Raw genomic sequence first — 26774 nt, 5'->3', positions numbered from 1 at the left:
TGCAGTTGTGTGCCATGCTCCAAACAGCAGTACATGTCATCCATTCTGAATTACTTTATATGGTTACTCATGAACTTGTATAGCCTAAAAGTGAAGACATTAGTTGGTAGTGACTAACTTTGTATGTTTAAATGATAATAGTGCAGTATATCCTAAATTGTTAATTTGTTTCAGTAATGAAGTCATAGGTCTTACATAAGTGACTATTTTCATTGACATCTATGGACCATATACTTTGTAAATTTAACACGTCTTCTGGTCTGTGTTGCATATATAGAACACCCATTACTCATCATTATCCGGTTCCAATTTTATTCCCTCTGGACCGAGGTGCCATGAGTAAAATGTCTGCTACCCATAGCAGCATTAATGTCACTGAGATGAAGCAATGTCTTCAAGCAGTAGATTTTAACTCGATGAGCTCACTTGAAATCAGTGACCAATATCAAGCATTTAATGAAAAACTGGCCGTGGCAGTTTCAAACTCTTTTAAAGCACGAAATCAAAGATACTATAGTGCTTCCATCTGTCCGTGGATGACACAGGCTATCTTGATCGTTGATAAGAACAAACATCATTGCCATACCAAATATAAACATAATTGAGGTAATTCATGTTACAAAAATTTCGGAGAACTCGGTGAAACTTACCGCTGCTACAAGATCCCGCAAAAAGGAGTACTACTCACAGTTAATATTGAAAATTCCCACAATGTGAAAGTTACGTGAAGAATACTTAACTCAGTCATGAAACCAGAAGCAAAACCAATTTCATTAATGTTTGGGGACATTTTCACTGCCGGTACAAATTTAGGGAATAGTTGTAGTACTGGCATGGAATGCCTTGCTACTCCACACCACATTTCGGTATTGCTTCCCTGCCATGACATTACAGTGAATAAAATTGTCTCCATAGCCCATGATTTTCCTTCCAAATTATCAGTGGGGTGTTATGGTAATGCCCCCAATTGTTTTAAAGCGATGCATTGATATTTTGTGTGCCCCGCTTAAAACAGTCAGCCTTCTATTTCTCCATCTGTCTCGAATTACTGAGGCTAGCTAAAATAGTGCCAATGTATAGGAATTAACACTGGAACCTTATTAAAAATTACCACCCCATCTCTGTTTTAAGCTGCAAAACACTTCGAAAAACTCATTGGTAAGAGAGTAAAGGTCTCTCTAGAACAAGAAGCCATACTATCGCCTCATCAACACCGATTTAGGCCAAAAAGATCTAGCGGAACGGCTGTCAGATCCCTGAACTAATTCCTAAACGGTAATAAAATGGTTCTAGGCATTTTTTTTACACTAAAAAAGCATTTCACACCGCTGATCATAAAATTTTACTCTCGAAGCAAGTGCATAATCGGTTTAGAGGGTTTGGCTTAGAATTCTTTAGAGGTTATCTCCAAAACAGGCACCAAATGATTCACCTTAGTGGTACAAGGTCTGATAATGAATCAGTTATTGTAGGTGTGCCTCAGGGTTCAGTCCTCTCTTCAGATATCAATGATGATGATGATGAATTTTTATGGCGCAAGGCCATCTGTGGCCAAAGAGTGCCATGGCTCAAGGTCTCAAGGTGAGGTCAACGACCCATTTTCCAAGCATTTCACCCTAAAGAAGCCAAGCACCAGGCAAGGGAAAGCTTGCACCCACTGCATCACCGGTGGGCACTGGGGATCGAACCCCGCACCTCCCGCATGCGAGGCGGATGCTGAAACCACATAGGCCACCGCTGCGGTTTCAGATATCAATGATCTACCGCACTTTACCAACCACTTTTCGGCTTTTATGCATGCAGATGACAGTGCTCTTTCATATGCTCAGGAGTCTACAGCTGAGCTACTCAGCATTGCTAACCGGGAATTAGAAGCCTTGTGTAACTGGTTTTCCTCCAACAGACTAGTTGCAAATGTTAAGATAAAATGCATTATATTTAAAGAGTTCCAGAAAAACAATACCTTCAAATCAGCGTGCATTGCAATGGCTGAGCAAACCAACTGAACCTGTTATTAACATCACTTATCTCAAAGTAATTCTGGATGAGAATTTGAACTGGAAGCCCTACATCCAGGCACTTTGTAAATAAATTGGGTACAGCATGCTTTCCACTGTGCAAATGCCATCTGTGCTTTTGGAATGACACACTTCAAAGTGTTTATTTTTTAATTTTTCAAAGCCAGTTGTCATACTACATTGAATCCTGGGGTAACACCTACCAGTCTTACTTAAAACCGCTTAGGGTTTTGCAAAAATAGAGCAATTTGATTCATTACACAGTCTAATTGCAACATGCACACTGTTCCTCTTTTTTTAAGCAGATGGATATACGTACTCCCATTTAAATCATTAACTGACTCTACCTCCATGCCTTAAAAACAATTACCCGCTACACTCATGCTGCCATCATGTAGCACTCGTAACAATACACACGGAAGCTTCCTTCTTCCAAAAACTAAAAATATTTATGGAGAAAGGACCACAGCTCACGGAGGGACTAAGCTGTGGAATGACCTTCCAGACATGATAAAGCAAACCAATACTTTTCCTGTGTTGTTGAAAAAGTATACTAAACGACAGTGGTGCGAGTATTTTTTTTTTGTGTTGAGACTGCTCTGTTCTGAATGAATTGTTCGTTGTTTTTTAAATTGCTATTGTTTGTTGTTTTTAAGTGTATACCTTTATGGCTTACATAGCAGTGTCATCGAAAAGAGAGATATTTCAAAGTTAATCTAAAAGCATAAGCCTTACCATTTTATCAAGATCAAAACCTTATCAAAATCATTTTTGTTATGCCTGCGATTTATTGTCACAAGAATTTAATTACATGGATTCCAACTAGCTTCTAGCTAGGAGTCCAGATGCTGATGCAAACAAGACTAATGAATGTTTGAAAATAAAAACCAATCAACCAACCAACCAATCAAACAGGTAATTTTACATTTTGTCTCCACTGAAACGCGACCAACATGCAACCATAAATTCAATTAAAAAAGAAGTGCCAATGCTACGGCTGTGAGGAATCTCAAAAATTTACATCTTGTGGGCAGTTAAAAAAAATAACTGTGATAATAAGTAATGCAAATTAATTTATTACGCATGCATTCAACACTTTTCCCTGGGCTCTCTGAACTTGGAAGTTGTTCACAGCCAGGTTCACTATTTAAAAAGCAGAGTGAATTTTCTGTATTTGTGTTTGTGCAACCAATTTCTTCCAAGCGTTACTGCGGTTTGAGTGCCTCTGCCAACAGTTCCTTTATTTGTGTAGCAGTAGTCTACTAGCACGCAGCCAGCAACAAACCTCTTCTGCTACTGCGGGACTGGGCTTCACGCAGAGTTTGGCGGGCAGGGCCAGGCTCAGTAGAGTTTATGGTTCATGGGGTTGAGCCCTGTAACGTCCCGGCATTTAAAACATCAGATGGAAGTTATGAACTTCCAGGATTTCATCATTCTAAGTTCCTTCACTGCGGTAGTGTCAAGAACTGGCAGATTTATCAAAAGAAAGGTGATTACAGCGTAATTAATTTTGCATCATTCTGATACTTTTCGAATGCTGAAGGTTGATAAAACCGTGCGTAAGTACCCAGGTGCATGCAGTAAATCAGGAGCGAAATTCATAACTTTTTCATCCCCTGCCAATGCAGCATTAAGAACACGAATTTTGGGCTGTTCAGCCATTAGGGCTAGCTTTTGCAAGAATTTATCTTTCAACAGGCCTCCTGTTTCCCTTGCAGCTTATACATTCGCCTTGCGTGAGTAAATATGTTGGAGCAGACCGCTACTTCAAAAATGCTAGCAATTCATGTACTGATTTGATCAAAAATGAAGATTATTTACATTTTAATGCCCTGTACCATATTTGATGCACTGGGCGTATACTCGGGCTATGAGGGACGCCGCAGTGGAGGGCTCCAGAAAATTTCAGCCACCTGGGGTTCTTTAACATGCACTGACATCGCACAGTACACAGGCCACAGGCATTTCATCTCCATCGCAATGGAAATACGATTGCAGTGGCTGGGATCAAACCTTTCGGCTTTCGGGTCAACAGCCAAGCATCATAACCACTGGGCCACCGCGGCGGCCAGCTCAGTGGAGTGGTGATTAAGCAGGCCTGGCCTTGGAATGAAGCCCATGCGGTGCTCCCATTCTGAATTTCTCATTATCCATAATGGCAGTTGACACAATCTGATTCATCCATGTCGAGGCCATCGAAAACGCATAGCATATAATTTATCAGCTTACCCTACTCGACACAATCCAGTGCCGTTCCCAATGTGCTGTCTGGAGGGCAGCCTGTGCTGTTCCCTTTCGACTCCCGTGAACCTGCTAAGTGAGGCGAGGTACAGCTCTGGACACCGTAGTGTTTTTTTTATGCAATATATTAAATGCAGTAAATAATAAATCCCGAAACTGTGAGCGGAGACGCACATTGATTCCGCGATCATTTGGCTGTTTACTTACTTGACTATACTCCGTTTCATACACAGAAGGCAACACAGCAGAGGCTGCAGAAGTAGTGCGTCTGCGAAACCATGTAATGATATTACTCTGCCACGTCCGTCTTGAAGCCTCGGTGGCTGTTCGGACGAAACCAAACACCGGTACAAAACAAAGTGGCAGCATTGATAATTACGCTGTGAGGTGCTTGAACCCTCTGGCTATAATTTGCGCTGAGTGTGAACTACACTTTAGGCGCGTGTGGACTAAGGGCAACTCGCCGTATCAACCGTGTGTCACACCGGCAAAGTCATTCTTACTTCTCGATGAGTTGGAGGATAAAAATGGCAAGAGGTAAAACGAAGTTCAGGAGATTACCATTCACGGCGCTTAAGATCTGTCACAACAAAATATGCTTGTGCTCACTTTGGTTGTATGGCGAACTACTTTCTGGGCGGAGACTTAGCCTGCACAAACAGGCACGCTAGCTTGGGTAGCATTGCCTGCTATGTATGAGATGGAGTATAGTCGTCACATTTCAATGTTGCTATTTACATTAATTACACACCATACAAAACTCTGCCAACCCATGGAAAAAATTAACCACTGTTACTTTGCACCGAAAACCTATCAAATCATCTTTCTTGATTCCAGAATGTACTGTTTGGGCAATAAAATATTTGTGTTCAATGGAAACAAAAAATGGCACCACAGAGGGTGAAAGCGGCGCCTGGTCAAGTTTTCTTTTTTTCACCGCCTCTTTTTTGCAGCAACTCATATCTGTGTTTTTTCTGATTTTTGTTTCCGCTCTGTCTTGAAACACATTGAAGGTGCCCACTTCAGTAGCTTTGTGCCTCTCTCTCACTCACTCCTTCCACAGCATGGCTGTCACCAACTCTACGAGAAGATGCACCACGCACCTTCTCCATCCGCCGCAGACAGTGAACACACGGTACCAATATCTGGACATGAGTTGAGTTGAGGTGTTAAATGCTACAGGTGGGGTTAGCCTTGCTTTATCTGATGGCAATTGCTCCACCGCAGCGTCCCTTCTATATTAACAATGTCGCATCTACCCCGCTATGCGCACAGTCTCTTATAATAGCACACATTCTCTCCCGCAGTCACCATCTATGCACACAATCACTCCACACAGTCCACATCACAGTCCACTCTAGAAGTCACCATCTATGCACATATTCAGTCACAGTAGAACATAGGCCATTGTAGTGCCACACTCCATACACACATTCACTCACAGTATAAAGTAGTCCACTTTGGAAGACACCATCTACGCACACATTCAATCACAGTAGGCCATAGTCCGTTCCTGCTGTCACCATTTAGAAACAAGATTCGTGTTCTGCAGAAATGTTAAAAGAAGGCGTGCAGCCTCTCTTCTGCATGTCTGGTTTCCAGTCGGGTAGACAATGTCCTGAACTGTGCTGTGACGGGTTCCTGTCTTCTTGAAGGAAGCGAACATCACATGCCCTTCCGCGTTGTACTCTGGGCAGTACATAATATAATGTTCGATATCCCCGCACACATCACATAAAGAGCAGAGCGGAGACGATGCTATGCCGGTCTTATGCATCCATGCAGGGGTGCGAGCAGAGGCCATGCGAAATCGATGTAGAAGGGTCGCCTGAGATCTTCTCAGTCCCTTGGTCACACGTGGCTTGTGGGATGCACTCCACAGGGTACTGAAGTGATCGAGCACCGTTTTCCTGCAGAGACTTTTCCCATCTTGAGGTACTTTTTTTGATGGAATCCTTGAGAGAGCTTTATGGGCGAGACTGTCAGCCACCTCATTACCGTTGACTCCTATGTGAGAGGGCACTCACTGGAAATGTAGAGTAAAGCCTCTGCTGTGCAGATTCTGCACCAAAGGCAGAGAGCTTAGAGACAAGGCGTCAGTAGGGAAAACTACCAGGTGCATTTTCAAATTCAGTCATACCTACGTACGTACGTGCCTGAAGCCTGCTTTGTAGCCCACTGAGTTGTGGGTAACCTGCCAGGTGTGTACACCTGGCAGACCTTCACTTGAGTGAAGGTCCTTTAAGCCTTTACCCAGCTCTTTACCCTTTAGGGTGGAGGCATTCATGGTAAATGGCTTCTGAGTAAAAGCCTTTAAGTCCCATGCCTTCAGCACTTAAGGACCTTAAGTGCCCACCCCAAATAGTGCCACTGCACGATAATTCATGCTTAGCCATGCTAAACCGTCTACTATTTTTTTATTTTCCCAGTGCCGTGCAAACACTCTGCCACTATTGTTGCACAAGTTCGCTGCGGTTCGTGGTCGCTGCAGAAGCTCATCTAACCAAGAGACATGCAAAACAGTTCTTAAGCGGGTTTTTTAAAACTCTGAATCTGATCGGAAACAGCCAAATGTTCACAGTTTGTTTTATCGCAGGAATTCGTCTTAACTGAGTTGGTCCCAACAGGAATTTACTTAACAATAAATTCCTGGGTTTAACGTGCCAAACCCACACATGGGCTACGAGGGGTGCCATAGCGAAGGGCCCCGGATTAGCTTAGGCCACCTAAGGCTCCCTAATGTGCACTGACTTTGCACAGCACACAGTGGTCTATGTATTTCACCCCCATCAAAATGCAGCCATCGTGACCGGGATCAAATATGCAACCTTGAGGTGACTGGCCGAATGCCTAAGCTACTTAGCCACTACACCAGGTCGGAAGTTACCCTACACCAGTTACGCTACACTGCACCAGTTCGGTGTATATCTCCATAGGCACTGTGGGCAGGGCCTTATTTACTTTTATAGCCCCAGCCTAATGAGTGTAGGCATATCTGCAACGTCAAGCACCTATATGGTCATATTTTGAACCCACGACTAGCCTGTTATACTACGAGTGCAGACGATGTTGGACACGTGTGGTGCATTCATGTCAAGAAAAAACAAAGAATGGCAGTGCAACAAGCAGCTCGGTCAGAGGCTGCAGCCGCTCACCTGAAGGGCTGGTGGGGGAGCGCTTGAGCGAGGGCCGCCGGTTCACCTCCAGGCTGCCTACTGAGCCGGTTAGAGAACCACGTGGCAGGCGCCGCCGACATGACCGGCGCGTTGCCGAGCACACTGCCATGGCCGCTGGCCGCGCACCTGTCTGCATACAAACGTGCACACACAAGCAGAATCACAGCTGCAGTTATGCGCACAACCGACAAACACTGACTTCGAAGCTACCTGCTGCCACTGTGTCCTCCAACAGCCAGGGGCTTCAGCACATTGGTCACAGCTTGTAAGATAACAGGCCACTGGTTGGAAAGAAGATCTCTGGGCTCTGGTTTTGCACATTGCTGGTGCCAAACACCACAGCATGCTGCCACACGGGTTTTTGCTTCCACGAGCATATTCACATACCCTAAAGGCCCTTTTCAGGCATTCCATAGGGGAGGTTGCCCGGTTACATAGCAAGCAAATATCCATTTTAAACATAAAAATATCATACAAAGTACACAAGCACAATGAAATAAATGCACAAACACTGGTTAATAGCAGCAAAAAAAAAGAAACAATTCATTCTGCAAACAAATGGGCCCTCTTCAGTCAGAACTTACGTTAAAAAAACACTTTAGTTTATGAACAAAGGCGTCATGGTTTAATGTGGAAACGATGTCTTCTGGTAACTTGTTCCAGTGGTGAATTGCGAGAAATAATGGTGAATGCATGAGGAGGTTGGTACGTGCAAACATGGGTTCAATTTTGAAGGAATTATCCAAGCGCGAAAAGATGCGGTGGGCTGGGCAGATATAGCATGAAGAGAATGGGGACTGACTGGTACAATCTGCAAAAATGAGATAATAGCGCTTGTAACCTTCGCTTTTCCAGTGATAGTAAGTTTAGTGATGTTTTGATGGTAGTAATGCTCAAATGATGTGCATAGTTTCTAGTTATAAATCTAGCTGCTATATTCTGAACCGACTCTAGCTTGTTAATTAAGTACATTTGGTGCGGGTTCCAAATTAAAGATGTGAATTCTATTTTCGAACGGAGAAGTGTCGTGTATGCTAAACGTTTAATGGCAGGGTTTGCTTGGTGCAGGTGACGTCTGATGAAACCAAGTGCTTTAGATGATTTGCTAACAGTTGCATCGATATGTTTGTTCCACCCACTGCGGTGGCTCAGTGGTTAGGGCGCTCGGCTATTGATCCGCAGTTCCTGAGTTCGAACCTGACCGCGGCGACTGCGTTTTTATGGAGGCAAAACACTAAGGCGCCCGTGTGCTGTGCGATGTCAGTGCACGTTAAAGATCCCCAGGTGGTCGAAATTATTCCAGAGCCTTCCACTATGGCACCTCTTTCTTCCTTTCTTCTTTCACTCCCTCCTTTATCCCTTCCTTTACAGCATGGTTCAGGTGTCCAACGATATATGAGACAGATACTGCGCCATTTCCTTTCCCCAAAAACCAATTATTATATGTTTGTTCCATGTTTAATCAGAACAAAGATGAATGCCTAGATATGTAAGTGTGGAATCAGTAGGTATACTATTCACTAAGTAACAATGATTTCGGGACTTATAATTGGTGGTAAATGTTACAGTCTTCGTTTTAGAAACGTTAATTTGCATTTGCCACTGCTCGCACCAAACCAAGATTCTGTCAAGGTTCGCCTGCAAGGAGTTAGCATCGACAGTGTTGGTAACCTGTCTATAAATAACACAGTCGTCAGCGAATAATCTAGTAGTAGAAGTAAAGGTGTTATTTATGTCATTAATGTAGATCAAGAACAGAATAGGTCCAAGTACTGAGCATTGCAGCGTGCCAGATTTTACCAAAGCCAAATACAATTGAAGCCATGCTTGGGCCAATCATGTTTCTCTCTCCTGCAACACAGCTTCACTACCGGCAACGGTGCACTCTGTCAGGGACTGTGGCTTCTTAAGGTGCAGGCTGGGCGTATTTTTTCTTCTGTTTCCCATTCTAACGTATGTCACTGTTGCAGCAGTACATGTTACAGTTTGAAAAGACCAGCGCGGAAACAGACAGGGACACGCTGGTCTTTTCGAATCATGTCACACCAACTCGCCCAAACGGCAATTTTGATTGGACATGTTACAGGGCTGGGTTAAACTCCGGCATTTTTTTTACCTTTCTGATTTTACTGAAACTTTCACAACACATTTTCTGCAGTTTTCTGGCCCTTTGTGCCAAGTTTTGCAGCAGGACAGTATTTTTTTGCATTAATTATTTGAAAATTAAATTAATTTTAAAATTTCCTATTGTGTGGCATCAATCAGGGAGATTTATACGAGCAACCTTACGTATGACATACCTGGATGCACGACCGTCGATACTCACTCTGTGTTTGCTGAAGGACAAAATTTCGAGCTGGCGTTTGGTCATTTTTCAGACAAATAATGGCCCAAGCTCTCACTTACAGTCGCCAGTTTAGCCAAACAAGGTGCAAATGATGGGTTTTGTGATATTATTTGGTCGAAACCCAGTTTCAGTTTACTGGTTTTTGATCTCTTTAAAACAGCAGTGTGCAAATATTCAAAATTTTGAATATGAACCGAATATGTTCAGTACTCAATTCATATTCGTTTTCAAGAAATTAATCAAGAATTTCTGACTGTTAGAAAATGCACGAATATTCAAAAATTTTCTAATATTCGCCAGTGATAATTACCACGCCGACTTTCATAAATTCAACCATAGCAAAACCACAATATCCGGGCAAATTATTCAACGTTCAAGTGCCTGGAAAACAAAAAAAATGCGTGCTCCTCACTTCCTTCTCCGACGCTTATCACGAGGACCGACCACATTCGGATGCACTAGGCTTGCCCTCGTGTGAAATTCCACAAGTGGGCTTTCCCACAAATGACACATTGATGTGAACTAGATGCTCAGCCACACCCTTCGAACAATCACAACACAAAAGCAAGCCGTTTTTTCTTTGATCGTACCACAATGTGTTGCATAATTAACGCCCCCACACCCATGGCATTCGTCCTGTAGCCTTCACAACTATCCTAGTGTGGGCTCTGCCATCTAGTTTTCGGCAACTATGACATGTGGGATAGCCCACTTGCGGAACTCTGCATGAGGCTCCCGAAGGATTGGGTCGAGGTGTCAAAACAGGGCAAGTGATTGAGTAAAAATCCTGCCCATTGCATGGTGCATTCTAACCTGCGCACATCTTAAATTTGCTTAATCACAGGTGTGACTATGATAGAAGGGCCCCTGTCGCCATGCCAAAAAATAGCCTGGCCCCATAATTTCGGTTTCTGAGCTTGCTTGCTAGCCTGGGGCGACGGGAACTGTCAGCCCGTGCATTCACCAGCCGAAACCCAGCCCGGCACTACTTTCAGATGCCAACTGGCACATCGCTGGTAATTTCTTTTTCTTTAAAAGTAGAGTCGCTGTTCCGACGCCAGTGTACGTCCTTCTCGCTTATGTCCGAGTTTTTCCAGCAAGCCAAAACTGTGTGCTCATCACAGGGTTTTTGGTTTTTGTGCAATGGAGCCTCCTCACAAGGCTTCACAGCATTTTTGCGCTTTCGCCGGTTCTTTCCGGGCCACAGGGCATTTTATAAATTGACCTGACCTTAGGATAATCCAAGCATTTCTTCCAGTTCCCTGAAATCTGAATGAATGAGGTTTTGCTAATCACCATGTTATTTTCAGCTGCATGTCGTGTCAATTCATGCATTTCATTTCGTTACTCATTTTGCACGACCACATTACAGGTTGCATACTGTTATGCTGTCTAATCAAGTAGTATATATCTAGGTGCGCATCATGTTTTCTATATGGTGCTGAGTCAGTCTAGTTTTTATTTCATTTGCAAAGACCATACACTATTTAAAAAAAAAATAAAGGGGGGCAACAACATGTACTGTTCATTTTTTAGGGCTTTTTTTTCCAATACCGAACAGGTACTCGATATTCGAAGCCAGTTTTTCTTCATACTCACATTCAATTCTTATTTGAAAATTTCAACATTTGCACACCCCTATTTTAAATACTTCAACTTGGCATTTTGAAAAATGGTAAAATTTTGTACCAAAGCAAGGAAATTGTAAGGAATGTGATGTGGTTATCAACTCAGAGTGTCCAAAATGCCCCCGGGGTTGCCCTTTCAGGTCATGGCAAGAGCATTTTGAGAGGGCAGACATGACGATCAACGCAACCATGTGTCTATCTTATCACACTGCTGTTACGACCCATCCCAGCCATGAAGCCCAGTTCTGCAGGCCCTGTGCTATTCTACACGCCCTACAAAACCCCTCACAGATAAATGCTGCTGCAATTGCTTTTCTGGAAGACAAACCATGGGGCCTTGAGGCACAACCTTCACAGGGCCTCTTTGGTGTGTGCTGCCCTCAGCTTAGGTCTTCGTGTGGGTCGTGCAGCTTTTCAATGACACGGCCCTCTTAGGTGTGCCCAAACTGGCACAATGGCGGTTTCACTTACTATTTCAGATAGACAAAAAAGACTGGAACAATCATTAGGGGCCACACACTGTAATGGTTCATTTTGTTCGGGTCTGATGCTAGTCGTGACGAAAGCAACATTGAACGGCACAGCAAACGGCCGATTACAGAGCCATGCGCCTGTTTTTTTCTTTGACAAATGCACTGCCCTGCCTGCTCACTCAGCAAAGTCAGCATCAACTGGCCAGTGTTCACAGACAAGACACTACTGTGGCCAGTGCCCATAAGACCTCAGCAGCGCCACAGTTCTCTCATTTGGAGCGATAACGTTAAGAAGTCAGTTGACCGTGAGCAAAATACCCAGAGAAGCAGCCGAGGTGGGCCACCTGTGGGCCATGTGGCATCGTCACAACCTGCCCGTACCGGATGGTGAGCAAACTGCCCACTGTGGCAGTTGAATAACTGGTCACGAGAGGTTGCTCGGGAAGAGAAACCTGGGTCTCACTTAAGCCCCACTGGTGGCAGCATCTGCCATCGCAGGGCAGTGGTGCATAGTTTAACCCCTGCGGCACAGTGCCAGAAGTGGTACGAGTACTCCCAGGAATCTATGTATGTATAGGCATATTAACCCATTAACGCTATTGCATCATATCCTTAAGAAAAAGCCTAAGTGTTCCCTCCAATTTTGGAAATTAATTTACCCACTGTCAGCCAGGGAAACTCATTTTGAATTCATTTTGAAACTCATTTTGAAAATGGTGTCATAGGCAAGTTCGTGCAAATGAATGACAGCATGGGGGTCTTTGTGCAAATATAAGCGTGACCGTAGGGAAGCTGTGACGAAAGGGGAGGAAATTAAGACCCAAAAATTGACTTGTAAAAAATTACATTTATGGAATCTACAGCTATTATGTTTCAACTCTACCAATTTTTTCCTTGAGGAAATCAGTATTTTGACCATAGCATTAAATTTAGATCATTGTGTGGGCTCAATCTGTGTTGGAGCCGATGACAAAATGGCATGCAAATTTTGGACACCTGGCTGTTTTAGTATGTCGATATCTTGGCATCTAGGACAGATACAGATATCATTTTGTTCGCTAAATGAAGCTGAAGTAGCATGTATGCAATAATCAAGGCGTGGTTGTTCAATCACAGTTAAAAATTTGTGATTTTGCAAATTTTACTGATGCATGATAGGCACACCTTGAATGGTGATGTCCCAAGTGCTGTAAAATTAATAATAAGGACAAAATGAAAAACTGCTGTGATTACTGCACTCTCAGTAGGCTATGCAGCCATTTATTAAAAATTAATTTTTACTGAGCAATTTTTTTTGCATCGACACACTGACCAATGACTCAATGAAATTATCTTCGAAGCTAATTTAAAAAAAGCTACAGACTTGAAAACAGCACAAAAAAACTGGAGGGGACACTTAAACTCCGCCTTAAGGGTATTAATGGGTTAATTTATGTCCATATATACGGAATTGGTCATTCTCTACTTGACATTCATAGATCGCTGGCAGTCCTGACACCCCTCCTGGCGCAGTGGCACAAGGGTTATGCAATGTGCCAATGCCCTGCGATGGCAGGTGCTGCCACTGGTGGGGCTTGTGCACCCTCTTGTGACCAGTCATTTATTCCACAATCCTGGCACAGAGGGCAGGTTGTGAACCTAGGTGGCCGACGTGCCACCTCAGTGGGCCATGCAGGTTGCTTCCCAGGGAACTGTTATGTGCATTTTTGCTCACGGTCTGCATTGTCACTGGCTTTTCTGCGACATGGGAATGCTTTCGCGTTAAAACTGAACAAGAAGGTATACTTTCATTGCGACTGGACTGAGAATAAGAAAAATACGCTTAAGGCCAGTGCCCCTCTAACGAAGCTGTGAGTAGGCCACAGCCAGTGGACCACCACAGGCATGCTAGAAACTCACGAAGGACAGGTCAGAGGTGAGTGACAGGAGCTGCCCTGGTGTGCGACCCAGGACGGGTCGTGAGCATGCCCGGCTTGCAGGTGTCCCCAGCACATCAGCCAGCTCAACTGCAAGTCGAACAGTGCAGTCTGCATTACTGGCAGATTTAAACCGGCTCAGATTGACAATAAAACCTGCAGCACCTGAGATACAGGGACTTCATGAAGAGGACAACAAACACTGCCCAATTTTCAATCAGTTTATGGTTATAACAAGAAACAGAAAGCAACTTACAGGCAACATTGTGTGGGCTGAAAAACAAAAAAGCTGAAAGACTGATTGTGTAAGCACTCCTCCTGTGTCACTCAAAAAAGCCATGCTTTTCTTGATGCCATGAACAGGAGTTCTGACTCGCTTTGTTACAACCAGGCAGAACTGAGTGGTTTTCATGCTCCCACAGTGTAAAAAAACTGGACCATGCTATGAACAAAGTGAGTTAAAAGTTAGCTCATGTGTTATGAATCTCTGCTTCAGGTGCTACAGTTTTCATCATGACCAACGAAGTCATCAAAGCAGGCACCCTCATTGTCCAGATCACAAAGGAAAGCTCGCTAGTTACTAGCGTGTTGCTCAAATAGGTGCACTAAAGAGGATTCTGAGCTTATCTTTTTACCACGGGAACTCAATCTACATGCTCAAGCATTCTTAGAAAACTCGAATTAGTGCCCTGTGCAACAGACCTCTCTATAAAATTCGATTAAATGTCTCGGCTCCCGGCTTTTTTTTTTTTAACTCATCTCCGAAAGTAGGAGGAGTCAACCAACACGTGGAGTGCCTTTCAGCCAGTCGTTTTTGCTTTTATTTTGTTTTTTAGGTTTCCGTTTATACACAGTTTCAGTCGCAGACATCACAGCTGCAAATTAGGCACAAGGAAATAAAAATACGCGTGGACTCTTTCCTTTACGTATCACTCCGCCGATGGCAGAGCGGCAAGCCGCCACGCGAATGGCTGAAAGGCACTCCATGTTGGCCGACTCCTCCTAGTCTCGGAAAAGAGTTAAAAAGAAAGGCTGGAGCCGGGACATTTAATCTGATTTAAAGTAGGGAAATTAGCCACACAGGACAATAATTCAAAGTTTCTAAGTATGCTTGGATCGAATTCCCACAGTAAAAATGATGAGCTCAGAGTACTCTTTAGTGCACTTTTAATTTTATGGCCCTGGCACGAAAGACGAAGGAGGGTCCTCACTGTGCTTCCGCTCCACCCGGGAGAGGCCAAAGTCTGTCAGCTTGATGTGGCCTTGGGCCGAGATGAGCATGTTGTCCGGCTTCAGGTCCCTGCAAAGAAGCAAGCACACCAGGCATGGTGCATCTGCGCACTGCCCACACATTTTCAAGACAAGCAGGAATGGCACCTTCACTTCAGTGACTGCAACACAAAACCAAGTTCAAACATGATAGAATTAAGGGTCCTGTTCAGCAGAAAACTCGGCGTCAGTGGCGTGAGTGAAAAATCCCCACAGCAGGTGGCTCACCTGCCCTTTGTGACATCATCACAACCTGCCCACCAGACTGTGAACAACCTGCTGACCATGACAGTTAAATTAATCATTGGTCATGAGAAGTCGGGAACAGCAACCTGGGTCACACAAGCCCCACCGGTGGCAGCATCTGCCATAGCAGGGCAGTGGTGCTGCAGCATCACTTACCTACTGCGCCAGGAGTGGTACAAGGACGCCCAGCAATCTACGCTGTAAGCCATTTTTGCTGAAAAACAAATTTTCTGGCCAGAAAATTTTTGTAACGCTCACTTTTGTTTTTAAACACATTTTCTTTACACATATTTCTTAAACATTTTGTACACGACAGTGTACAAAATATTTCTGTAAAATGTTTTTTCTGTTCTCGTTTTTTTCTCTTTACCAGACTTTGTTTTCGGCTAACTGAAACTTTATGTAAAATTTTTTTCTTGTTCTTTAAAAACGCATTATGCTTTACAGGCAGTTTGTGTAAAATTTTTATTTCAGGAAAACAACTAAGGGTAGATTCGAACTATGATGCTCTGAAGTGACATAGTGCAGGAACTTTTTGTGCCAGGCAGTGCCAGTTCTTGCAGGCTCCTCCTTGATGCCCATCCCAAATATCCACAACTCTTGTGGCTCTCCTGGGAGGAAACGACAGGTTTATGATCAGCACACAAAAATACCTAAACCATTTCAGTCAGATAATGAATAAATATATTAGTACAATCACTAACTAATACAGCGGACATCGCAGTGTGCTATGGATTCAGAGATAGGAGTAACCTTTTCAAAAACCTGAAAATGTCCGAGGTTTGCGAGGACTATAATTTGCAACCTGCGATAGGTGCTGCATCTAGGTTTTTACGCATTGTAGTACTACACATAATACAGTAGAATTTGCAAAGTCACAATTTATTTCTTGGCAGCTCTTGGAATAAAGCACAATTCTAACACTATTGATATGAACACTCAGAGATCCTTTCTAGCTGCCATCTAAGGTACCCAGGTTGGGTCTTCAATGACAACGCTTAATAAACCTACAAGCTGCAACCAACAAGTAAAGGTCATCTCGCTACTTACAGTACTCCAGGTTCATTGTTAGCGCGATTGTTGTGCACTCACTAGCAGGCATACAGGTGCAAGCAATGTGAAGTGATATGCACGGCACCACTGCCGGTGGGTTACATGCCTGCAGGTGCTCTAAAAACTGGAGGCAAGTGTCGTCATAAGCACGATGAGGGTTTCATCTAATTTCACAAGCAACAGCATCCCTTCAACGAGCCCTTTGGCATGTGCCGCCATCGAGCTTTGTCAAGTATACGCTGTGCCGTTTAAGCCTTCCATTTCAGCTGTTGCTCTATTTCTACACCATTTAACCAGCATCACTTTATTATCACAGCCTACATGTTCCTTAATTTTGGCACATAGGAGGCATGGGCCTAAGATGGTGGAAGTTATATTCGCAATTTTCTAATTGGACTGGCAGTTTTAAGACACTGAAAGTGATAGAGGTAGACAAGACTCAATGTATTTTGCTAATTTCCTTTTTTAAGATAAAGATGACCAGCAGATATAAAGTAGTTTAATGCATGCCGCCAAGGTGAGAGTTTTATTCATCAGCGCCTGTCCCACGCACTGTCGAAACGTTCACCAGGTTCGAACAACAGAGAGACCCCAAAGAATGGTTTGAGGATTTGTGCGGTGCCGACGCTCCAGCGTGCAGGACTACCTTTTAACATCTCTGTCTCAATCACAGATTCACTCGATGCCAGAAAAGCAGCGGGTTGAAGTTAAACTGAACACAATCACCCGTAGTCATGGCATGTCTTTTGATTGTTGGCAGATTGTAATTATGGCAGCACTTTTTGAATATCTGATTCTGCTGAGCCGTTCTGTGGAAGCGAAGAGGCCTCCCGGTTCCTGCAGCTTCCCCATGTCGCGTGTACTGCTAGCATTATTCGATGCCGACCGAGCAGTCCCGGGACAAATTTAAAGGGGAGACGCTCGCATGCTGTGTCCCCCCACCCTAAGTAAAGGGGCGGTCAGGACCCCCCTATCCACACCACGATTTACGCCAATGTTATGATGTCAACACCATTAATGTCAACAAATAAACACTCCTCTTAAGCCTAAAACCGGCAGAATCATCATTCTAAATAAAAAAATTAAATTTATCACTCATACATTTTCTTATAGGCGAGATGAGACGAAGTGAAATGGTGCCCCATTTATAGAACGTGAACCCATTAAAAAAGGCAGTAAGAATGACAAATTCGGTCTGAAGCGAGGGGTCCTGCTTCAAAGGGTGCCGCCATGTTCATCGCCGCGAGATTGTAGCTTCCTGCTGGCTGTCCTATAGGTCGATGGGAATCTGAGGAATTTTTTCAGCGGCAAAAATTGATACTAGACTGATCGGGCTTTCCACTGGGTGTTTCAGCGGAATCCGCTGTCACGGCCGCACTGATGCCGTAGCGGTGAGCGGCAGATAGCCAATGAAAGCCGGATGAGGTGTCACGTGATTCTGTGTGCAGCCCAGCCAGACGAGTGCGCAAATAAGGGGGAACGTGACAAATTTTTCTGAGTTTTTGTCTTGGGGTTGAAGGTGTGAGCATGAGCGAGAGATGGACATTGAATAAAAAACTGATTGCTGAAAGCTACAAAAAAAAAAAATACCGCTTTTAGTCATGTAATTTGAACCTGCACATAACTTGCACACCCCCAACCTTTTACCCGGATTTTTGAATAAAAAAAAAAGAGGCTGGGGTTCAACATAGCTTGAGCCTAGTTATACAAGCGAAACCTCCGTTAAAGGGGCTGTGAAAGGAGATCTAAACAAAGATGTGATGTGCCTAGGATGCTAAAAGATGCCACTTCACAAATATCCTCCAGCAAGAATTTTTTAGATGCGTTTTGTGAAAGCTGAGTTATCTGTAGTCAACATTTTAATTTCCGCGTCTTCATGCCTTTCCCTCTCCTCTTGTCACTTTTTGCACGCTGAAATGTCGGCGCTCCTCCGCCAGTCCCTCGCACATGCCCCCCTCCACCAGCTGCCGACGTGCGCAAACCAATGCTAGAAGTTCACTGCTGACGTAAAGAGCACTACATGATGTAACGACGAGCGCGGATGATGACACAACGAGCGCAGATTCCAGCGAAAGCCCAGCACTGCAGGTCGCCGCTAGGTGTGGAAGAGAGAGTTTTAAAAATTGTAGTGTAAATTATCAGCTCACTTTTGAAGTCTCGTACGCAGCATGAACGTTCGTCGGCCTGTACTCTACATAATGCGGGCCTTTTATAGACAACCTCAAACACCCTTTTCAGGGACCCTTCAAGCACGGTCTCCAGGGTCTCAAATCAAATGTCAAGGTCACTGGTAAAGACCAAGGTCAGGTACCGAATGGTCATAGTCATATGATCACGTGGCCATACTACCATAGCCTGGGCCATACCACCTCAAAATCAAGTTCGGTTTGACCTTGTGAGGCATTGAAGGTCACTGTTTCATCCACATCAAAATCGGAAGTTGTACCCCAAGGAGTACAGCTCTTGTTCTAAAAACTTTTGCTGGCATATTTTGCCCTCTGCTGCGCCAGCCCACAGCATGTACGTGGCTGTGCACAAGGCAGACTTGGGAAGAACGGCGTGGCCACATCACCGTGTGCAGTTGCAAAGGGTGCGAGTGGAGAAGGCCCAAATTGTGTGCAGTTTACCCGGCTCACTCGCGCTGGCAGTTGCTCTCCCGGGACGTTTTTAGATAGCGGCAGTTGGAAAACACCGCTGGAGTGCCAGGAAGTGGAGCAGACTAATGTGATCGCCGCCCATGCGTTGGCGCAGCGGTCGCTCCTTGTCTCGTAATGCATATATCTGGTTTTTACCTATGCCTAGTTTCCTCTTCGCCGCGTTTAGGCTACCTCCGTTCTTTAGAGCATGCTCAATTCTCTTTATATTAAACTTCCTTACGTCGGCTACCCTGTGCTAATTTATTAACTTCGATAGCTCTGCTAGTCCTATTCTGTCCGTAGGGTCAGACGCCCTCATGCTTTGGCGTTTCTTAATCATCCTGAGATAGCTTGCCGGTATCCTGTCGAACCGTCCTAGCACCTATACTTCTACTGCGCACTCCATGATAGCTGTCAGATTATCGTTCATTACATGAAGATTAAGATTGCCTTCCTCAGTTAAAGCTGAATATCTATTCTGCAGTGATATCCTGAGTTCCTCTATTTTACCTCTTACCGATAACTCGTTAATTGACTTCCTCTTCACTAGCTTCTTCCGTTCCCTCTTCCAAGTCTGAGCTAATTCAAAGCCTTAACATTCTATAGTCGCTACAACGCATCTTTCCGAGGACGTCTACATCCTGAACAATGCTAGGTTGAGCGCATAGTATGAAGTCTATTTCATTTTTAGTCTCACCATTGGGGCTCTTCCAGGTCCACTTCCTGTTCTCTCATTTGCGAAAGAAGGTATTCATGATCTGTAAATTATTTTTTATCTGCGAACTCTACTAATGGCTCTCCCCTGCTATTCCTAGAGCCTATCCCATAGTCGCCTACCACCTGGTCGCCAGCCTGCTTCTTGCCCACCTTCGCATTGAAGTCACCCATCAGTACAGTGTACTGCGATTTCACTTTGTTCATTGCCGATTTTAACGTCTTAATAGAAGCTTTCAATGGTCTGGTCATCATGGCTGGATGTAGGCATGTAGGCCTGCACAATCTTCAGCTTCTACCTCCTATTGGGGCTAATTACAATAGCTGCCACCCTCTTGTTAATAGTATAGAACTCCTCAACATTGCCAGCTATATCCTGATTAATGAGGAATCTTACACCTAGTTCTCATCTATCTGCTAATCCGCGATAGCACAGTATGTGCCTGTCCTTTAGTACTGCATACGCCTCACCTGCCCTCCTAACTTCACTAAATCCTATGACATCCCATTTAATTACCGCTAGTTCCTCAGCACTGCTAGGTTAACCTCACTAGATAAGGCTCTAGCATTAAATGTTGCCAGATTCAGATTCCAATGGCAGCCTGTTTGGAGCCAGAGATTCTTAGCACCCTCCACTGCATCACATGTCTGACAGCCGCCTTGGTCAGTTGCTTCGCAGCTGCTAGGGACTGAGGGCCGAGGGTTAACTGGTTTGTTCATAGAGGGTTGTGGCCAAGTACTACACCAGGGTGGACTATCCTGTCCTGGTGAGGGAGTGTGCTGTCGGTTCCGGTCACCGAGAACAGGCCACACCCCAGGGTTGGTTATGCAATTCCGTCAACACAGTTTTTTTTTTCTTCAAACCTGGCGGAGAATTGTGTGGCACCGGGATTTGAACCCCAATTCTCTTGCATGCGAGGCGGATGCGCTACCTCTACGACATTGCTGCATCAGCTGCGTCAGATGCAGATCGTCTTAAAGGGACCCTGAAATGATTTTGATGGTCAAATGCAAAAAATCTGTACAGGTAGTCTTTGTGAGTATTCAAGTCAAATTTAGACATTTTGCATAGACCCTATAACTTACAGATAATTTTTTTAACAGTTACTGCTCACAATTGATTAGGGCGACACCTGACTGAGAGGTTCTTAGCTGCCCCTACCCCAATGACATAAAGTGGGGAATCTAGGCGAGGCTTCTCATTGGGCGTGCCCAGTTGACGTGGGCGGGATGGGGAGCAGGGGGGTGCAGTCCTGACTTTTTTTTCTTGTGCATTCGCATTTATGATATGAGTGGGAAAAGAAGAAATACCTCTTTTAATAACCCACTCCTTCGGTGTTAATGAAGCTAGCTTTAAAAATTTTATTGTGCGGCAACAAGTGATGCAACACCGATCGCTTGTCTTTCCCTAACCTAGGTAAATACCATTTCATGGCCATTTAAAGAAGCGAAACGTTCACATGCGTGGGATGGCATAGTCAAAAGTGAAACTATTGTACAGCAGAGATACAACGGTTACAAGCTTTCCCCTGGCCTGAATTACAAGTTTTCACTGGGGCCGAATTACAAAGTGATCAAGTCACAAACTAAATCGCAAACCTGTCACAAATGGATCCATCAGCCGCACTCCTACTGGTAGAAATGTTCACCAGTCCATGTCGACCAAAAGGAGCGGGGTTTTGTGACCATTTCGTGATTGTTTTGAGGTTGTGCTGGTTCCGTAATTCAGCCCCTGGGGTGAAACGCTTGGAAAATGTGTCTTTGACCCCACCTTGCATGGATGAAAACACCTCGTGCCATGGCACTCTTCGGCCACAGCTGCCCTTGTCCCAATAAGCCTGTCTCCTGTCATCATGATCAAAATTGATATTCTTTGGTTTTTCACAATAATGTCACATGAAAAACATATGCAGGCAAGAGCAAAGAAATAAAGGGCTCATTATGACGTTATTAAGCAGTACATGAATGGCAACCACGTTCTTGCCGGCAGACACCCGTTGAATGTTTCTCTCAATGTTTTGTGCATTGTGATATGCATATGATTACGACTACTCACAAATTAACGGACACAGAGAGGACCCAGAACCCAAGGACAATCTCTGTGCTCGGATCCCATCTATGGCGCATATGATTTTCTTCCACTCTGCAAGTTATCCCTCACCTGCTGCAGCTGATGATGATGATAACTGAAACACAAGTACAGTAGACTTGTGATAATTTGCGCTTTCCATTAATGCAAACAAATTTCTGAATTTTGGTTGACCGCACACATCTGCCTTTCATCCATATTTTATGCTATGCTAGCGCTTTTAGCTACATTTACATAGAAAAATAGTCCCAAAGTACTATCTGCATGCATAATATTGATAAAGCAAATTACAATGAACTGTGGCTAACATTAAGGCGGACTTCAATAATTCACACATGTGGTAACTGAAAACTCTCTGGTCCCTTGAAGTTTTAATTAATGAGAGTCAACTGTAATGTGGTAATCTGTACTCTGCCTAATCATTCCTCTCCCACTTAAGATGGCATTACAGTCAAGTTTGTAAAAAATACACACGCTTATAGTTCGGTAATCCTAACAAGAAATTTTGAACAGTCACTTGACACATCATTCACTACTGCTTGGAAAATAGAGAAGGTGGTTCAACTACCACAAATCCGGTGATAAAACTAGTCCTGCAAGCTATCAGCCCGTTTCTTTCACCAGCACTTGCTGCAAGCTATTTGAACATGTCATTTTTTTCAGTTAACCTCCTGTAGTCTAATTCATTTTTCACCTCGTCTCAGCATGGCTTTCAGAAATAATAGTCATGTGCAACGCAGGTTATATCCTTCAAGAACAAACTACATCTCATCTTAGACTATTCTTCATGTGCCAACTGTATTTTTTTAGATTTCTCCAAAGCATCTGACAAGGTTTCCAACAAACTCTTTCTTCATAAGCTGAAACAGTTAGGTACAGTCTTCTGAAATGGATTCAATGTTTCCTAACTAATTTTTGTTGCACCAAAACTCCCTGCTTAATCATGTGTGCTCTGGTGCACCAAGGATCTGTTGTTGAGCCACTTTTCTTCCTTACCTACATAAACCACTTTCCCTCTACTGTAACCTCCAACATTCATCTTTTAGCTGATGACTGCTGATTAACAATAAGGAAGGGGAAAACAAAGACGAAGTGTCCCTCCTTGAAGTGTCCTGCTTGAGCGGTGGCTTGACCCTTTGTATTTCTGTGTTTTAAGCAGCCAACCTTCCTCATTTCTGGGTTTTTTTGGTTTTAACAGACTTTTTACCCTTTTGACCACTTTTAAGCTTCAGATTTGTTGAATGTCTTTCCCTTTTTATGTTTGGCCCTCTACATCGCAACATTTTTATCATTCTTTTACTATCGTTTTCATCAGTTTTAAACACTCAAAACCCCCTTTTGCACCATACTTTCGCATCCTGTTTAATCCTTCATCTGTTTCTTCTTAGTTTGCGTGACGGCCCTCTACACCGTGCAGCTTTTGTCGGTTTTATCGCCTTCACCCACCCGTCATTTCCAGCTTCAGGTTTTTATTAATTTTATTATTTGACGTGACTATCCACTGTTTCCCTGTGACCGCGCATGCCTCAATGTACTGCCCCCCTTACTGCCACCTGTTTGTGCTCCGAAATAAAGATTCAGTTGATAGTCGCCACCCGTGTTTGTGCTTCCATGTTTGTCTCCTGTCCCGTACTTAGCGCTGTTCCTTCACCATCCATCGTGTAGCGCCACGCATGCCACAGCAAATCCGTATTGAGTGGGTCCTGCGTGACCCACTCAATAGAATGGGCGCGTCGGTCTGCTACTCCCAGCTTGAGGAGTGTCAGCAGACGGTGGCTCGTGTGCATACAAAAACGTATTTAGGGAATACACACATAGTTTTCACCTTGACCTCTTTTGTATTAATGAAACAAGATGGTTTAGTAGCATTTACAACCATAACATTAGCTGGGAACTTTGAAGACGTGTTGGAAAACGCCTGCTCATCTCGTTGAGACTTCCTAGCTGGGCAAACTTTCAGGGAGCCGATATAGTGAGGAAATGCTGTGTTCAGCCATGAAAGCTTAAAAGCTCACTGTTTGGGCTTCTTTAACCATATCTGCATGTTAGTCTCTTCAGCATCCTAGAAGCCAGTTTCGGCGGCTTCTAAACGTCACATTTCGTATTTAACGAGGTGTTTTATAAAGTAAATGGAAGTTTGTACCCAGGCCGAGGCTGCGAATTACAGTAGGTGTTCTCCAATTATTTCTGAGAATGTCGATCAGCCAATCTTTTATTCCTTAAAACAAGTGTTGAAAGAAGACAATGAAAATCTCACAACATGGTGCCCTTTGGCTGCAGTTGGTGCTGCAAGGTGAGCACTAAGGGGCCCGCACTTTGCGAAATTTAGTGCTGTTACTGTGACTTCAGCCGCAGTTTTAGAGACGTTCTAAGTGATGTTTAAGAGTTGTTGCGCATCACATCGCCAGTAAGACAAGAAGGGTGAGCATTAACAGTCAGCAGAGATGAGGCTTGCACATAGCTGACGAAGCGAACCTGCAACGCACTTTGCAAAGCCGCATATTACCCACATGAAGAATTTTATCAAGCTAAACTCTGAGTGGGCAAGCGGCATGTCATGTTTCTTCGATTTTACCTTGTGCAGCCACAGAAAGAAGGGCTTTCAGTTTCAGCCAAGATCTACACTCAAAAGCTCAATCCCGAGCATCCTGGCCTCTCGTACCACAGGCATACAGCGCACACAAACTTAGCAATATGTAGATGAAGTCCAAGCAGTGAAAAATAGTGACGTGCAGCTGGAAGCAGACGCCATGGGACGATGCAAGGCGCGAGCCAGCGTAGATCAGTTATGCAGCAAACTGACCACGTGACCAAGCAGAGCCAATAGGCGGCGTGGCGGCAAAGATAAAACCAAGAAAACTAACGCAGTGCTGTCCCCACCCTAGAGATAGCGCTCATGGCTCTTTGAGATTAAAGCAGCAACAGAAAGGGGCTGCATCTTTGGAGCAAGTTTTCCAACTGTCCTCATCTAAAAACATTGTTCCCGGACGAACACTTGCGTGCACCCAAATCCGAAATTACAGAATCGTTCGCTGTTCGGTTAGCCGCTAGTCAGCAGGGCTGCATGTGAGCACATCATTTTATTGCCTATGTTGTCTCCTTTGCCTCCGCTTCGCGATTTTATCATTGATAGCTTATTGCCTTGAGCTGTGTGCACGCGCTGTCATGCCATCCCACAGGGAACTACGTAACGTGGGGCAGAGCGGGGGGGGGGGATACGAGTCATGTTTTGAGTCAACTTTTTTGTTGGCCAGCAAGGGGTGTGAGATGGGAGGTCTATGTATAGGCAGCATTATACAGTATATACTGCACGTTATTACCTTTGTAGTTTTTCAGGACGTGTTGAAAAAATTTTGACACCCCCTTTTGGAGGCCCTAATTTAAGGGAAAAAAAAGTGCGCAAATTATCACAGTAAACACAGTACTTGCAAAAGTGAATAAATCAGAAAGAAAAAAGCACATATGGTCCATTTACAAGCAACCCAACCAACTGTGCAGGGGGTTTCTTGGCACATGTTGCAGGCTGTTGGGGTTCTTTGGGGCAGAAATGTTTGAGAACCCCTGCTCTGTAGAACGGTGCTGACGAAATCCATATTGTGAATCACTCATTATAGTAATAATTCCATCTGAAACTGTGCAAAGCATCTGTGAGTAAATTTTTCAAGTGGTTTACAAAATACTGAGAGCACAGAGATAGGTCTATAGTTGCCTAAGTCGTTTTTGTCACTTAGAAGGACTTGTAGGACATCGTGAGGAGCAAAACCGCAAAACAGGACTGCCCTGTGTTGTCACCTGCCTCAGTCCTGTCCTGTTTTGCGGTTTTGCTCCCCATTTTTGTCACCTTTTTTATATATAACGGACACACATGCAATCTGCATTTTGGAGGGAAAGTTGGTATCACCAATATACAAACTAAAAATATGCGTGAAGTACAGAAGGAAGACAAACTTAATAAGTGGAGAGGACACCTAAGCTCCTCCTTCAAGGTGCCACGCGATAGCGCAATGGTTTAATTGACGCTCAATATATGGAATTGGTCATTCCCGACTTAGTATTCATCGATCATTGGGGGTAATCACATCAATCCTGGCGCAGTGGTGCAGCAGTTAACCGTTGGCCCTGCGATGGCAAGTGCTGCCACTGGTGGTGCTTGTGCGACCCAGATTGCTCTTCCCCAGAAACCCACCATTAATTTAACTGCCACCTGCCAAGGTGGTCAGTTTGCTCCCAATCCGGGGGGGAGGGTTGTGATGACGCCACAAGGTCACGTGACCTAAGTTGCTTCTCCGGAGATTTTTCGCTCACAACGCCGAAGACACCGACAATGCTGGATTTTCTGCAGAATGGGAGCTTTAACAGATTTAAGCTGCATTCCGTCATTGTCTACACTTGTGGTATTGTTAAGCTCAGCAAACACATATAGTATTTCATGTTCTTCAACGGAGTTGAAAATATGATTTCACTGCTCTCAGGGATATTACTGAGGTTGCTATACACCCATGGCAGGCTTGAAAGTTTAATGAAATGCTCGCTGCATTTGTTTACCAACTGTTGTCCTGATATCTGAACCCCACTATGCCTGATAACGCTAATTTCATTATGAGCATTAGTAAGAGAAAAAAGACTGTTCTATTTTTTCCCCATTATCTCCATCCAACCTCCACTAAAATTAAACTGGTTAGCATTGTAGCCCTTTTTTGCTCGCTTAAGTTCCGTGTTCAAATGATTGCGGAATGCTTTGAAAGTCTTCAAACCATTGATCCCTTCTGTTTTGATAAATTTCTGATATAGTTATAATGCTGCTTAGTAATTTTACTGATACGGTATCGTGTAACCTACGGTTTACGGGTATGATTTTTGTGCTTTGCTGTCTTTATATGAAAACTTTATACATGCTTCTAGTAATGTTTAAAATTCTCATACACCTTGTTTGGGTTCGTTTCATGAAACGTACTGGTCCAGTAGACT

At 44.0% G+C, this 26774-nt stretch overlaps 1 protein-coding gene and 1 long non-coding RNA gene across 3 annotated transcripts in view; both read right to left on the bottom strand.

The window, feature by feature from the left end:
- gwl (serine/threonine-protein kinase greatwall) overlaps positions 1-26774 on the bottom strand; it is a 130622-nt gene that overhangs the window by 46135 nt on the left and 57713 nt on the right. For both annotated transcript variants that reach the window (XM_077657282.1, XM_077657283.1), the window contains 3 exons: positions 15011-15099; positions 13783-13889; positions 7415-7565 (listed from right to left, as the gene is read on the bottom strand). In XM_077657282.1, the coding sequence (XP_077513408.1) occupies positions 7415-7565; positions 13783-13889; positions 15011-15099 (347 nt within the window). The remainder of the gene's footprint in view (positions 1-7414; positions 7566-13782; positions 13890-15010; positions 15100-26774) is intronic.
- Positions 15761-25273, bottom strand: LOC144124542 (uncharacterized). Its single transcript, XR_013313226.1, has 2 exons — positions 21774-25273; positions 15761-15925 (listed from the first exon to the last, which is right to left on the bottom strand). It is a non-coding gene; the product is annotated as an uncharacterized LOC144124542 (long non-coding RNA).

Source organism: Amblyomma americanum, chromosome 3 (genome assembly GCF_052857255.1).
Source record: "Amblyomma americanum isolate KBUSLIRL-KWMA chromosome 3, ASM5285725v1, whole genome shotgun sequence".
In the NCBI taxonomy this organism is placed as follows: Eukaryota; Metazoa; Arthropoda; class Arachnida; order Ixodida; family Ixodidae; genus Amblyomma; species Amblyomma americanum.
The sequence above is the reverse complement of the archived record's forward strand: the minus strand, read 5'-3'. Positions and strand labels throughout refer to the sequence as shown.